The sequence below is a fragment of the Triturus cristatus genome, chromosome 5_2 (genome assembly GCF_964204655.1).
Source record: "Triturus cristatus chromosome 5_2, aTriCri1.1, whole genome shotgun sequence".
Classification (NCBI taxonomy): domain Eukaryota; kingdom Metazoa; phylum Chordata; class Amphibia; order Caudata; family Salamandridae; genus Triturus; species Triturus cristatus.
Window position 1 is genome coordinate 231,470,396 of NC_140588.1, and position 16,312 is coordinate 231,486,707.

At 44.7% G+C, this 16,312-nt stretch overlaps 1 protein-coding gene across 1 annotated transcript in view; it reads left to right on the plus strand.

Moving 5' to 3' along the window:
- The window catches only part of CARMIL1 (capping protein regulator and myosin 1 linker 1), a 995,540-nt gene that overhangs the window by 903,207 nt on the left and 76,021 nt on the right, over positions 1-16,312 (plus strand). The window contains exon 33 of the mRNA XM_085607022.1: positions 2,862-3,489. Within this exon, the coding sequence (XP_085463148.1) occupies positions 2,862-3,489 (628 nt within the window). The remainder of the gene's footprint in view (positions 1-2,861; positions 3,490-16,312) is intronic.

A 16,312-nucleotide genomic window follows, 5' to 3' on the forward strand; every position in this document is an offset into this window, starting at 1 on the left:
TGGACTGTTGAGACCCATTTTTCGCTCGAGCCAACCCCCTCCAGGTCTCGGTCTTAGCACTGCTGAACGCCTCTCTTCCTTTGAAGAACAAGAGTAAACAAATAGAAAAAAAATGTCGGGCCACACTTTTTTTTTCTATTTGTTTACTTTTAATACAATCGCGGCACCCGCATTTTATTTTAACATGGTTAAAGGTAATGCGCAGGTGCCGCGATTGCTGCAAAAGTAAAGAAATAGAAATAAAATCGATTTCTTTACTTTTTCAAAAATAACTGCACCCGCGCTTTACTTTAGTTACCATGTTAAAGTAAAGCGCGGGTGCCGCGATTGTAGCAAAAATGAACAAATCGAAAAAAATCAATTTCTTTACTTTTGCTACAGTCGCTGCACCTGCCGTTTAGCTTAACACGGCTGAAGGTAAAGCGTGTGTGCCGCCAAAGTAAAAAATAAAGTGAATAAAAGACGCATTAGACAATAAAAAAACACACAAGCACTGTGCTATAGCGCAGTACATGGCGACCTGTGAAGCGTGAGCGGCCTTGCTAAAGCAGAATGTGCACAAAAAAGTGCTTAACGACTAATAAAGGAGACAGTGTAACTCCGCAAGTGAAAGATCCAGTCCGGATGGGCTGCCCAAAAGGAGACAGGGCGGTAACAAAGAAGCCTCATTTTCAATCGGAAGCCAGCGTTTAGCATAAACGATGACGCCTGCCAGTCAAAGTGATGGGTGGGGCTTCAACTCCACTTCTGAAATCAACTCGATTACAATAAGCCTCACAGAGCGAGCAGCGCATGCGCGCTGCAACGCAGGTCTGCGAGACCTAAAAAGGGAGTGGGGTTAGGGTGGCCTCTGCCCGTTAAGTTGGTAAGTTAAATGGTGTTATATATTAGTATAAAAAACATTGCTAGTGTGTAAAGTTAAAGAATGAAAAAAGTTCTTTCCGAATTACTCAACACTGCCATCTACGGGCTGCAAATAAATTAACATTGGTGAAGATAATTTAATTCATCTAGTAATATTGCAAAAAAGCACAGATAAAACAAGCTTTGGCAAAGGAAATAGGATTGCCTTAATGTGCTTACCCATCATAAGTACGAAAAAGCGAGCCAAATTTAACAAATTGAAAATCGGTCTCTATTGAAACATCCTTGACTTCATTCCAGGCCTGTGTTTTTTTCCCATGTCTAATAAAAGTCAGTTGACAAATGAGACTACGTTAGAGTAAGGTTTTAGTCCTTACCATCTGATATTTGTGTAATATAAAACAAAAGGAGAGCTATATTGAAGACAAGTGAGCCTTCGATATTGACCGTTTTTCTAGGCAAAAAGAAAAGGGGGAAAAAAGCCCAGACCTGGCAGAACTAATGAGTTCACAAGGATTGACACGCAGGGGAAAGAGGGAGGGCGTGGGGGGCAGGGTTTGAGAGAGGAATGAGAGAGGTTTCAGGCAGGAGAAAAAGCAAGACACAAAGGAGGGTGGGAGGGAGGTAGGAACGGGAGGAGGGTGTGGGTCGTGGATCAAGGGGCACACGATGGAAAGAGGATTGGAGGGGAAGGGGTAACAAGAGAGTGACTGTGTGGAGGAATGAGGAGTAAGACATATCGGAAAGAGGAAGTGATGGGATGGGGCCAGCAGTAGCAGGCACTAGTAGGACAAGTTGAAGGGGGAGGAATGAACATTGAGGTGTCTAACAAAGAGGCCTCTATTTGTAACATAGTCCCTCCTACAGTACAGGAAAAAAAGGCCACAACAGCCCATAGCATTAGGTGAGAGAGAGATTCTCCCTAGAGCTAAGCCAAGAAGTAGTTGACAATGTCTCAGGCCGATGGCAGAAAGAGGCTTGTCAAGAAAAGCTAATTGTGTAAAGAGATGGACCGTTCTAAGTATGTTAGAGAGAGTAAATCTCTTCGAGAGCGGGCTGTCAAAACCCAGCCTAAAAATAAGGACCAAAAACGACTTAGCTTGAGATTAATCTCTCAACGTTAATCACATGGAACTTATTTGTTCCTAATATTGTAGGTGCTCATCCCTCGTACCGACCCTGTGGAAAAGCGTTATTGTGATGATTGCTAGGCCTTGTTACTGTGGGTCACAGATTTAGGGTATAATGGTATCTGCCTTCGTGGTGCTGTGTTGTACCATTTCACTTGTAACTATATCACCACATCAACAACCATTAAACGTCCACATGGCCATTATTTTGACCTGCCATGCATCTGAACGTGCACTTAATTATACTGACTTTTGTACTTGGAATTTAGGCGAGTCTTGTTACTGCCATAGCAAGAAACTTTAGTGATCATATTGATATAATAGATTCATCAATGTAATGGCTGTCAGTGGTTTTGTCCATGTGTTTTGGTGAATCAATGTAGTCCAGGTGTTTCCTTCTCCTTGAGTTAGTTCTTCACGTGTAGGTACGTGATATCGATTCTTACCCGGCCAGTATGGGTCACTGCACGGCAACAGCTGAGGACTGAGGGGTAGGTACTTCCCCGGTGGTTAAAGTGAAGGTTTCACACAATGATCCCCTCTATTCTAGTCCTCAGCACATCCAAAAAACTACAGAGCGGTACCCTATGATGATTTAAAATGTTCTCTATAACGTTTGTGATCATATTTTTCATAATGTTGTGTTACCTGAAAAAGGCAAACTTTCCATAAATGGTTTACTTGTGGCCCTGAATGTAAAACGACATGTACCCCTTTGGAGCGAAAAGGCTCAAATACCAAATACCATATCGGTCCTTAAGACGCCTGTTTTAAGTAACTGAACATCTCTTTTGTGGATAAATAAATTAATAATAAATAATAAATGCATGTGCTGCCAATCTTAACCCTTTTCTTCATTTATGCTAGGCGACCATCACTGAAAACGTCCGACTCCCATGACGCTGGTGAAGGCGAGGACAAGAAAAAACGGGACTCCAGGAAAAGCGGCTTCCTCAATTTAATCAAATCTAGAACTAAATCTGAGCGCTCACAGGCCGTGACTGTGACCGACGAGCACGCGTCGTCCCGGGCATCTGTTAGGAGTCCCGCTCAAGACACGGGCAAGAAGGAGATGAAAATCCCGGAACAAAATGGCGACAGTCCCGTGTCGAGCAGCACTAGTGGCGCCAGTAAGATCGGCGGCCTGGGCATCAGTGTGGGTGGTGCTGGTAGTGGCAGTGCTGGTCCTGCTGGCACCAGCACCGGTGGCAGTGGCAGCAGCAGAGTTGGCGGGGGTGGCAGCACTACCACCAGCAGTGCCAGCGGTGGTGGCAGCAACGTTGGAGGGGGTGGCAGCACAGAATGCTCTGAAGAGTTAAAAACGCCTGATTCCCTGGATGAAAATCAGCACCTGGAGGATGGGGTGAAGGCTGAAAAGAGCGAGAGCAAAGGCAGCCCACAAGGAGGACGCAGATATGGAATCCAGGTGATGGGGAGTGGGCTCCTAGCAGAAATGAAAGCGAAGCAGGAGAAGAGAGCAGCCTCTGCTCAGAAGGTAAGAGCTCTGGGTGCTGCTGCTGAATGTTACTTTTTTTTAAAAACAATTATGTTATTGTCTAGTTACCTATGTGTAAATGAATCTGGCCTTTTGCATTTTAAAATGTAAAAAATTGTGGCATATTTCCATAATGACATCAAATTGATAATGAATGTTGCTTTATAAAATAAGAAAACCAATGAAGTGAATTGCTTGAATTAATCTTACCCACTGCTAATAACTCGAGGTCATATTCCAATCCGTCGGTTTCTGCTGCCCGTGCTTCTACAGAGATGGACCAACCATGTGCAAATCCGCTCAGGCGCTGCTCCAATAAGAACAGTCCGACCTAAACTGGCATGTCATGTTCCATCTGAAGGGAAACACCGCAATCCCAAACTATTTGGCCTCATGAGTGAGGTAGAGCATGAGTAATATGGATACGCAAGCTACAGGACACACATCTGTGCATTCCACGCACACTTATCATGTCTCAATGAGGGAAAGAAAAACACATTTTGCCACAGAAGCTGCCTCTTTGGAATCCGTAGGATTTAGTTCTTTATTGATATGCCTGAACATCTTTGGAAATGTTCTTAACTAATTTCTGATATGTGACACACGAATCGCGTATGTGTTATGTTCTGCTGATGTTAATCAGCCAGTCATTGAGACAAAATTGAGATGAAGTTGTCAAATGCTAATCTAGAAGATATAAGTTCAGATGCAGACATTTTAGGCCAAAACAGGCAAATATTTATTTGCCTAGTGTTGGTTATTTTTAATTGTGGAAATAGTTAACATGTATGAAAAGATGAAGATGATCTGATGAGGTTCTCCCAATCAAGATTGTGCAATTTCCTTCCATCTCTTCTGAAGCTCCACACATGCACACAAACACACACACACACACACACACACATGGACATGTGAACACACACACACACACACATGCTCTCCCACACCGTATAGCTAAAGAGGTACCCGTGTCACTCACAAAGGCATCTATTAATATATTTGACTTTCCGTAGAGCAATCATTTATTCATAGCATGTGTGGCATGCTGTGCATACTCCTGCTATGTAGTGTTGGGTTCGGACTGTTGGAATTTGTTTTTCTTTGAAAAAGCCTTTCAAATCACAAGTTCTTGGTAACTCCTCTTATGGTCAACGCGCATGAGCACAGAGTCTATTGCTATATTGTTGTCCTCCACCATTATGCTTGAATGTGTATCAATGTTGCTCCTGGTCTTGACTTATTCACCGCTGAATGTTGTGGCACCAGGGCCTGTTAGTTCCCTTTCCATTGCAGAGAAGAGTTCTGCTCTGAGCCTCTTTCAATTTTGGATACTCTTCGCTGCTTGACTACTCCAGACATAATCATGAGAGACCAGGCTTCCTGGGCCTTTCAGCACCCCTACCCTTCAGTGCCCCACATCATCCTCATTGCCAAAGCAGAATGAAGAAGTGCAGAGGATGATGGAATGGAAACCCTGCAAGAGATGCCCTTAGTCCCACTCAAAGTATCCATGGGCCTACCTCCACGCCGTCTGTAACCTGTTCCTCTTCTCAGAGCACAACAACACCAGCTGTTCTCCTGCTCTGCTTTCAGGAGCAAAGAGACAGGTGCTGGACCCTCAACAAGATGTTCATCCCATCAATGAAGATGTTGGGCGAAACAAATCCCCTCAGGACCAAAGAAAAGGATTACAGTGAACTGTTCGACATCTCGGCCATCAACCCTGCCCCAAGATCATCGGATATGACTCTTCGATCCAGAAAAGGAGGAAGTCCTGGAGAAGGAAGATCCATTCGAAGATGCCCCATCTACCTTGGTTGACCCTGGACCTTTTACCAAGTCCATGCCCAGAAACATGAGTATGGTCAACACACAGGCTTTTAATTAGACTTCTAAAACACATTAGAGGCCACACGTTGAGACTGAGTACTGCCCCATTAGGGTTCATTTGTCAAACCCCGTGTGTAACCCACTGACTCTTCCAGGTGCCCTGCTGCCATCCCTGGGCTCCAGTTGGCACTGAGGTAAGGTGTCTGATCCAAGAGGGAATCCAGCCGAGCCATGCCCACTTTGGCCTTTGAGCCCAGAAGCACATGTTGGCCCCGTCGAAGCTGAAACCAGCATAAGCTGCAAAACCGTCTACGGCCGACTCCAAGTAGAGGCCCTTCCTCAAGAAGTTCCAGCGGGAACTTGATGAAAGGGATTGGCGCATCATCAGTCACCCTCGCACAGAAAAAATATCTGCTACTGGAAAGGCTATTTCTAAAAAGCATAGACTTGCCTTCAGGGACACTCCACAAGTGGACACTCCACTACATCTAGGGCCTCCCAAGGACCCAAAGGCCCCCCCTTCTCCATCACCCTCATCTGCCATCACCATAACCTCCACCTCCTCCTCCTTCACCTCTTGCAACTTCAGCTCAGGAGATGCTGGAATGCTAATCAGATTCGGGTTGTCCTTACTCCCCAGCAGAGGAGTTTGGAACGCCTATCTACCCACTCCCTACAGATGATCCATGGCAGGACTCTGACGTGGAGCCCCTGGGGAACATGAACTTGTCCCTGTTAGTGCTTCACGCACCTGACAATACCACCATATAAAATGGTGCTATCGAGCGTGCAACTGCCTACCACACGATAGACATGCACGTCACCCTGGATAATGATGAATTCCCGGTGGAGACACTCTCCAGAGCCTAGCATTGCCTCCAGTTTCTCCCAATGTTGAAGGGTATGTAAAATCTATCCCAGAGATTTTCAGGGAGCCTGTGAAATCCTGGGTGATGATTCCCAGCATTGAGAAGTTTAGTCCGGCTGCACTGATCCTCTTTAAATCAGAGGTGATGACCCCCTAGAGTCCCTGGTGGTTTCCACCGCTCAGAAGCCAGAGGCGGCGTGCCCTCTCCTGATAAAGAGAGGAAGCACATTGATGAAAACGGCAAAAGGGTAGAAGTCTGTACTGCCACACACTGCCACATTATCAATTCTGTAGGCTTCCAGTCTCATTGTGATAGGGTCCAATGGAAAGAGATGGAGGCCTTGCTCCAAACATCTCCCTCACCAATACCCAAAGAAGGGAGAAAAAGTTGTAGAGGAGGGGAAAGCCATATCCAGCGCTACCATTTGTTATGCATTTGACTGCACTGATACAGCTACTGTAACATTGAACACCTCTGTAATCATTCACTACCACTCTTTACTGCATGTCTCTAGGTTCAAGCTAGAGGTCCAGCAACATCTCATCAACCTGTCCTTCCACAGAGATCACCTGTGCGGGCCAGATGTGAATAAGATGTTGGAAAAGATATAAAGGAGGACACTGAAATGGCTAAGGACATGGGTGCCTTCCAAGTTCCATCAGCGAGTGGCTCATTCTGGAGGTAGCAGGAGAGGGGTGGCTCCATGATCACTGCCCCCAACCTAATGCAGTCATATCAACAGCAGCAGCAGGCATTCCTCTAAGAGGCAGGTAGGGGACACGCATGGGGCACTTCCGGCTTGACAGCTCCAAGGGTCGAGGCATAGGCACTCCCTCCAAGGGATCCTCTACCGCCAAACACTGATTTGCTCCGCATCCCCCCTGATCACACTGCACCTGTCGGGGGGAGGCACGAGGGATTTCTTCCCTGCTGGGAGGAAATCACCATAGAATGGTGGGTTCTATCCATTATCGAGCACAGCTGCTGCCTCTAGGAACAGCCCCACAGGATGTCATCCCCCTCCATGGCCACATTACACTTGAAGGACGCCTGCTTTCACATTTCCATCCATCTAGCCCATCAGTACTAGCTACACTTCATGGTAAGTGGTCAGCAGTACCAGTTCAAAGCATTTCCCTTCAGAGTCATCACAGTCCCAAGGGTCTTCACCAAATGTTTAGCAATGGTAGCCTCCAAACGCACAAGCAGGGGAACTCACGTATTCCTCTGCTTCAGTGAATGGCTCAGGAGTTCAAGCAGACAAGACTTCCTATCCCATACCCAAGCTGCTCGTTTTCTGGCTCCACAGATTGGAGTTTATAATCAACATCACTAAGTTCCCCCTCTAGCCACTTGAGGTCCAAAGGGTGATGGTGTTACAGCAGCTGTTTACTCTTTTTCAGCCACTCCGTCCTCACACAGTTTGAAAGGTAATGAACCTCCTAGATCAGATGGCCTTATGTATGGCCATAGTCTCTCACACAAGGCTCCATATTCCTCCACTCCAAGAGTGCCTCTCAGCACAATGGTCCCAAGTAGAGGGCCACTGGGAAGATCTAGGGCCTCATGTAGGTAGCGTACCAGTTACCACTTCTTAAATACCGAGCCGTACCGACTCGGTATTTAAGAAGTGGTAACTCGTATGTAGGTAATGAGTCGGTAATTTTTACCGATTCGTTACCAGTCGGTGATTACCGAATCGGTATTTACCGATTCGGTAATGAGGCATACCTTCCCATTGATGGGAAGGTATGCCTCATTACCGAATCGGTAAATACCGATTCGGTAATGGGGGGAACACATACAAGGGTGGCAGGGTGTCACATTGACACCCTGTTGCACCCCTGTTTCGGCCATGTGTGCACATGTGGCACACATACATGCCCTAAGGGCATGTATGTATGCCACATTGCACACTGCTACGTGCGTAGAAATGCATTTACACATACATTCATTATTTACCACCAACTATAAGTTGGTGGTAAATACCGACTCATAAACACACACACACACTCCCCCTACATCTCGATTTTGCTTTCGGAATTTACCGAATCGGTAAAATTACCGATTCGGAAAAGTTACCGATTCGGTAACATTACCGATTCGGTATTATTACCGAATCGGTAATTTTACCGATTCGGTAAATTCCGAAAGCAAAATATGTCCCCCTACATACCAATGGCCAAAATACCGGTCGGTAACGGTATTATTACCGAAAATCGGCCGTTACCGACCGGTATTTGGCTTCCTACATGAGGCCCCTAGTGTTGATAAGGGCCAGCACCCATCGCTGTCTGCAGTGATGGAACAGCAGCTAACTGTTGCGTTGCAGGACCTTTGCAGACACAGTTCCGCAGGTGACCATCACCACAGACACATTCTTCCCCGGAAGACATGACAGTAATGAAGTTTGTGGCCATCTCATTAATGGTATTTGCACATTAGCCTTCTGGAAATTTTAGCCGTACATCTAGACCTCAAAGCTTTTCTTCCTGACAATCAGGGCAATGTGTCTAGGTGCAAACCCACAACATGACCCCCATGTTTTACCTGCAAAAGCAAGGTGGTACATACTCTTCAACTGTAAGCATAGGTGAAGTGATTTTGGCTTTGGGCTTTCCACCACTACATACATCTTCTGGCGAGTAGCTATCGGACTGGACAAAGACTTGGCAGACCTGCTTAGCAGGATACAGCAAGAAGTCCACAAGTGGGAACTCCACCCATAAAGCCCCACGCCTGTACCTCATGTGCTGAAACTCCTCCACAAGTAGACGTATTTTCCACTTTTGAAAATACAAAATGCCCAAGCTTCACCTCCAGGTTTTCACACCTCTAGTCCATGGGCAGTGATCTGTGGATGAACTAGTCAGGAATCTTTGCATATGTTTTCTGCCTCTCCCACTCCTTGCGAACGTGGTTTGGAAGATGCAGTAAACATCTCTGACACTTCTACTGATCTCCCCCATATGGGCCAGACTGCCATAGTAATCAACACTCCTTAAGAAGTCCATTAGCCCCACAAGAAACTCATCAACAGGCCAGACCTTCTCACATAATATCAAGGCCAGATCAGACACGCAGACCCTGGGCAGTTCAATCAAGCGATTTGGCACATGAGTTCTTAGTTTGGCTACCTATGCCTCCTGCAGGAATGCATGAACATCTTCTGTTATCTTGTAGACCTACCATGTGGTTCTTATGCACTGCAAAATGGAAGAGGGTCATCCATTATTGCTTTGTCAACCACCTGGACCCTAAACCCAGTGTCCAGGACAGCATGTGTCACCTTCTTCATCTGCAAAAGTCAGTCCTTGCCTACACTTGCAAATGACTGCATTTAACAGTTATAACCACATACTTGCAATACAGGGAACATTCATTCCTCTTCGACGTGCAAAACAGGGAACAATCCTACCTCTTTGACATCCCATTTATCAAGGCCTTCATTGAAAGCCTCAAGAGGGTCATCCCTCCCCGAGTCAATCTTGGACCGGTATGGAAAATCAACGTGGTCCTTACCATACTCATGAGTCAACCATTTGAGCCCAAGCATTCATGCAATTACTCTCCTGTAAAGTAATTTTCCTGGTAACCATAACCTGTTTCGGATGCATCCATGATTTGCAGGCCGTAACACTCCTGGAACCTTTTATTCAAGCCTAAAAGTACACAGTCGTTCTCAGAATGAACCTAAAGTTCCCCTCCCCCAAAGTGGTTTCCCCTTTCCACCTCAACCAAATGATAGTGCTACCAATCATTTCCCCCCCAAACAGAATCACTAGTGAGGAGAGTCCTTCTCAACCTAGGTGTTAAACATGCTGCCATATATTACATGTGTCTAGGCCTCAATCTCGCCACCCTACACTTCCCATTTGGTGACACACTAACATAAAACAGCCACACAACTATTCAAACATACAGGTCTGCCTGTAAGCACTCCTGACAATTTGAGTGTTACAGTTCCACGCCAGAGGCAGTTTTGAGGTATAAATTTGCTACATAACAGGAAGATGAGTTCAACTTTATAGCAGATTGTTTGGATGAAATGCTGCTACATTTCCCGTTAAAAGCAGTGCACTGCTTTAAAGTTCCAGTGATGAAATTATTATTTACTCCCATAAGCAAAAGAGGAATCTTAGCTACCCCTGTTGTGTAATCACTTAGAATATTGCAGTAGGCTGTACTTGTGGCTACTTCATTATATGTTCCAATATTTGCACTAAATTCAAAGTGTTGCCCAGATGGCATACTAGCCCAGCTGGCATCAGCATATTTCTGCAGCTACTTTAGTGTTTGCCTATAAGCTGCTGCTGCTTCATACAGTTCAGTGTGGTGTATTAAGACAAAGTATTTCTCCTGATATTTGATGTGGAAGTGATGAGAATCCTGACACAGCAAGGAAATCTGCACCATCCTGCCCCAGTGTTGCTTTTCTCTCTAATGCTCTGTGCTTTTGCCCCAATGGATTCAATCTGGGGTACACTGTAGATGGTTCGTGCATTACTGATATTGCACAATCACACACTTCAATGCCTCATTGGGGTAGCAAGTGCATTGTAATTCCTGTATAAACGGCGGTCACTAATTTCTTTATAATCTGCAACTCAGAACTCGAGTTCTGATATCATAATGCCTGCTACCAGAGCAAGTAGCCGAGGTGAAAGGTCTGTGAGGTCACAGAGTATAATGAAAGCAGCTTTTTGAAGCAACAAATGGAATGTTTTTTTTTCTTTTACTCTATATTAATAGATTGCAATGACAAGCGGAGAGAATAAGTTCATTTATTGCACTTCTTGCATACAGAAAAGCTAGAATATTTCTGCATATTTACACAGTTCTGTGCTACAGCAGCTTTTTAAAAAATGTAAACTGACTCGTATTGGACTGTTTCTAATATCTGTTTGCAACAAATATCGAACAGGTTTTGATGTGTTTTGTTTTGCACTAGCGGTTTCCTTGTTATTCTTCATGTTTGCAAACATGCCCACTCTTTTATATGACCGAGCTGCACACCAAGGTTTTAAATAGTTTGTGGGAAAGGTGATGGTGTGGCCATGTATTATGTGGGATAAAGTACCCCCTGGGTACATGATCAGGATATTGCAAGTCACCTCTGAGTTCCATTATCTTATAAATGAGTGCACCCTCTGGCCTCATTCTTCTGTATGGCGATGGGACTCCTTATAATGTACAGCAAAGGGTACTTTACCCCTTATATAAATGCAATTACAATGCAAACAATACTATAGTAGCACAACACCAGGCTCTGGAAGCCAACTTTCAAAGGCATTGAGCTCTTATGCAAGGTAGTGAAAACATCTGCACAGCAAGAATCTTAAGTAATCCCTCAACTTTTGTTTATTTCTGGGTGTCACCTAGCAACAGGAACTACCCCTTCTCAGTGGTGTAGCAAAGGGGGTGGGGGGGGGGGGGGGGCGGTGCGCTCCGGGCGGAAATAGTTTTGGGGCGACGGGCTCCCCTCGCTCTTATATACGGCCGCTGCAGGTTGGCAAACTCAGGGACCGCCACGGGCTTCCAAAGGTCTAGCTACAACACTGCCCCTTCTCCCATCACTAGGTGACTCCCAAAGCACTTAGGTTTACTCATTTGTGCTTCCTCCCTTCACGCCCAGCCAGGAATGAAAACCCACAAAAATGCACCTGTAGCAAGTCTGCCTTTTCTGCATGCTCACCTCATGTTTTTCACCTTTTTCTGGACTCTATTTTGATGACTTCAGGGCTTTGTGTCCTCTTACCAGTGCTAAACAGTAGTAAAGTGTCTGTGCGTCGCCTCTAAAACAAGCTGCACATCAACACTCCAAATTTGGCCTATGTAACTTCCCTATAAGTCCATTATGAATGGTGCATAAATTGCATTTATGACATTGAAAGTTAAATGTCATATGTGGGCTGCAGTATCTGTTTACACCACCAACATTTGTGACAAAAATATATGGCTGCCTGAAGCACCACTGTAAACTGGCTAGGCTGTAAATACATTGCAGTGACACAAGGCAGGGAAATGCCTTTGACACGTAGGAAAAACCGATTTTTATATATTCATGTCACTCTTTAAGTGTGCCTAGTAAGCCCACAGGACAGGGTCAGGATATATATAAAAATAGGGCACACCTCTTAGTTTCACGTCTCCTGTTAAGCTACTTGATTCTTCCCTCCACCGTAAAATGATGGAGAAACAGTATATGAAAATAAATGATCACACATTTTTATGTTTTTTTAATCAGGCATTATAATAAAGCTACTCTATGCAATTCGCCCTTTCTCCACGCTTGTTTGGTTACCTTTCAAAATTGTCTGATGTTTGCTTTGTTGCCTTTCAAAGATGCGTCCAGGTTGAGGAACTACTTATGTTCATGTAGACAGTCATTACGTCTAGACCTTTGCATAAGTGTGTTTGTTGATATTAAATAACAAGCATTGGCATAGCCAATAGGTCTCACTTTTGGGACCTTATAAGTATTTAGTTATGCAACTGTTGCATAGTTAAACACTTATAAGGTCCCAAAAGCGAGACCTATTGGCTATGCCAATGCTTGTTTTTAAGAGTGGGATTTTACAGTAAATTCGACCTTACAAACCTACATTTTGCTTTATCTGCACGGGCTGTTGTCGGAAGGAGATCCGTTTATAAAATGGGACTTTATATCGATTTTGCGTGGGTCGATGACGCATTAAGCCAAGTTACGGTGATTCCTGGCTTTCTTTTATTTCTACTACGAGTCATCAGCGGAACAGAAGTTTCCCTTTGATGCTCGTCACTGGGGCTGCGCTGACACCTGTGGCGCTCTAAATACCAGCATCGCAGTCCCTTAAATACCATTTAACATCATAGTGTCTGCGGTTAAGTTCAGAATCGAGTGCGAATTTTTCCCTGTTTGACTTGCACTCACGAAGGGAACATAAAAATGGGATGGGGGGGGGGGGGGGGGGGCTTTACTGATTGGTGTATTTGGGGCCGGTGTGTCTTTGAAGAAGAAACCGTTGTTTGGTATATTTACATTGGTCACTGAATAGCAATAAAATGAACAACTTATTATCTGTAGCTCTTTCTATCGCTGCTTCGAAGCGCTGTGCAATACAGTTTTACTTCTAATAGCATTCTGTTTATCGGCTTTTACCGGGCGAAAGGTTGAGTCAGATGGGCGAGCGCAAAGTTTTCTAAGAACTCAGACGTGTCGGCCCTGTAAGACAGGTTACATTATTTTTGATGTTCCTATGAGCTACTCTGAAAGAAAAGCGATTCCTTTGTTGAACGTATATTTTGAAATATTACTTGACACAGTAAATATGATGGATCTTTGAAGTGTGGGTAATTTATCGTTTTTTTTACATGGATGTGGACACATGCAAATTAACGTAATTGTTTCTAAATGTTTCTGTATATTTGCTTGCATTTTTATAATGCAAATAATAGACTGCACAATCAAAGATATGTTGAAACACGAGACACGGAAGCGATCTTCAAAAATGATCTTTGAGACAGCGTGCAAGTGAAAATTGAGATGTTTTGCAACGCTCTGAGCACATATGCGTGTGTCATATTAGAGCAGGAAGGGGGTGGCAAATGGTGTTCACGGGCGCTTTGATGTCCTCAGTGGCCGCGCGGCTCACTGAAAACATCAAAGCGCCCACGAAATGTAAGTGATCGCACTCGCGATCACACTTCAAAGCGCGGCCGTGTGGCAGGCGAAAGTGAAAGCAAACGAGTGCTTTCAGGCCTCCAAATGGTGCGCGCGCCCGGACGGCGCACATGCACTGTATTTGGAGGCCTGAAAAGCCACTGTTTGCACTTCCAAAACTCGCTTACTATAAGTCTCGCCAGAGCAGCGTTAAAGCACTGTCTCAGGCGAGACCTAAAAAGCTTTGTTTCTTAAAACATACTTTATTGGTCTTATACTACCATCTAGTGGTGAGGAGCGCCACTGCTGTTTTTATTAAACCACGTTTCATTTGACATGAGGGAAAAAATGTCAGAGGCTTTGACGAGACATTTTCAGCAGTGCCAGTTAGGAAGGATTCCTTCAAAAAATATTAAACAATTATACTGTGTAAGATTTTGTAAAGCGTACACCAAGCCAGGCGATATTTAGAGCGGCGTCATTGATAATATAGGCAAATACATTGCTGGAGTGGCTTACTGTCTCCTTAAGGTATGTAGGTAAAGACAAGGCATCATTATCACCGTTACATTAGCATTGGAACCCAAGAGCAAAAATGACGCAAAGGAATATAAAATCATATAGTCTCGAAGAAATGTAGCACAAACATTTCCGGGGCAAGAATGTTCGGCCGGTGCGTTTACAGCTGGTGAGGCTTTATAGAGGGCAATGGTGTAGTGTGGCGCCATCGTGTGTCCGTTTGTGATAGCGCTTTTCGATCATATCACTTGACCAGGAACAGTTCAGCACATTTTGCCTGAGGGCCCGAATGTCCAAGGGTGATAGCATTCTGCTTAGCTTCTATCTAGATACGTACAGCATGGCAGTATTTTCCTACCTCGTTAAGTTATTTATGTATTGTGCATGATACCTGTGATCTCCCTACCATCTGAGATTGATTCTAGAAACTGTGAAGGCCTAGGTCTTGTGACTGTAATTGCAGGTGGCCACGTGCCCCATATCCAGCGTTTTCTTTCCGTGAATGTATTTGGACTTGTGCCGCAATGCACTTGAAAACCATGCATGCCATTTTAAAGATAACACGCCTAAGTACTGGTAACCAGTGCAGAGATTTATTCCTCCTAAAAAAAAAAGCACATTTATCAGTATTAGTGACAGTGCTTGCAGTCTTGTACATATTGCAACCGAGTTATTTTACTCTCTGGCACCCAGTTTATTGATTGTGATACAAGTCAAGTCAGTGTTTGTTGTACAGTTAATTAAACCCGTAACACTAAAAGTACATAAAATGCATTGTTACAATTCATTTGAGGATCATACGGCGTTGGTTAAAGTTCAACTTTATAATAATATAATAAAATCAAGTTATGGACCGCTAATTATGGGAGACGTATTGTCGTCTTAAGTGCCATCTTATTGCTTGGCACATCGAGCAAGGTGCATATTATTGCAAAGTGCAGTTTACAAAGGCGTGCAGTAGTGGGGAAGGGGAAGAAGATTGGGTTTAGCACTACGCGGCATTAGTGGCAGACAGCTTTTTCCCACAAAGCCTTAAGAATTTTGCATAGCAACAGTTCAGGAAGGCGTCTGTTGCATTTAGACTTGCAATTACCACATTCCTACATGTCCGAATCCCATGTTGAATAAGAAGGGTTTTCAGCAGTAATCCCCTTTTTTGGAGTAAGCCTGGGCACATATAATGCTTTCTTCTCCGAAAGTACACAGTCTGAAACGGTCGTTTGAGATTGACCCTTTCCATAACATTCCATTAATTTCCTCGTGGAAAAAGCCAAAATGGTAGCACATAAAGTACATTTTTAGATAGCTAGACCACCCAGTCTCTACACGGGCGTAACAAAACTTGAAGGGGTCCCCGGTCCCCTGCAAGGTACGTGGAGGGCCCCCCATTAAACTCACTCGGGAGCTCTCCGGCCAGAGTACTGTGATGAGGGGGCCCCTGGAGCTTGGGGGGGGGGGGGGTAGGGAGGGAGGGAGAGGGGGCTGCACCGCAGAGGCAGTGGGGGCCTGTGTTACGCCATCCAGTCTCTAGGTAGGACTGAAACTTGAGAATCTTATAGCCATTTAGAATCGTCCATGCATGTGATCTCAAGGATATCATTGTTTTGTCTATTAACACTGAGGTTTTTTCAAAATGTCGTTAACCAGTTTTTTTATGCAATTGGCAATGGAGAGTTTACCTGTATAGCACAAATGCCTAAATCATTAATGGCTGAGTCGAGGTAAGGCGGGCTGGTGCAGTTTAATCTTTTTGCAGTTCCTGGCAAAGAGTTTGGCACAGTTGACTTTCTGTGGTGGTCCTGATTCTCTGATATATTTTTATGTAGTCCCCCTTCCTTGTGCTTGATTAGTTTGGGAGGCCGAACTATAGCCTTATCTGGGCCCGCAAGGCGTTTGGGGGAGATACAGGCGTGATCTAAAAGTTTTAGCTAACATTAGATTTAATACTGCTCCATCTCTTCCA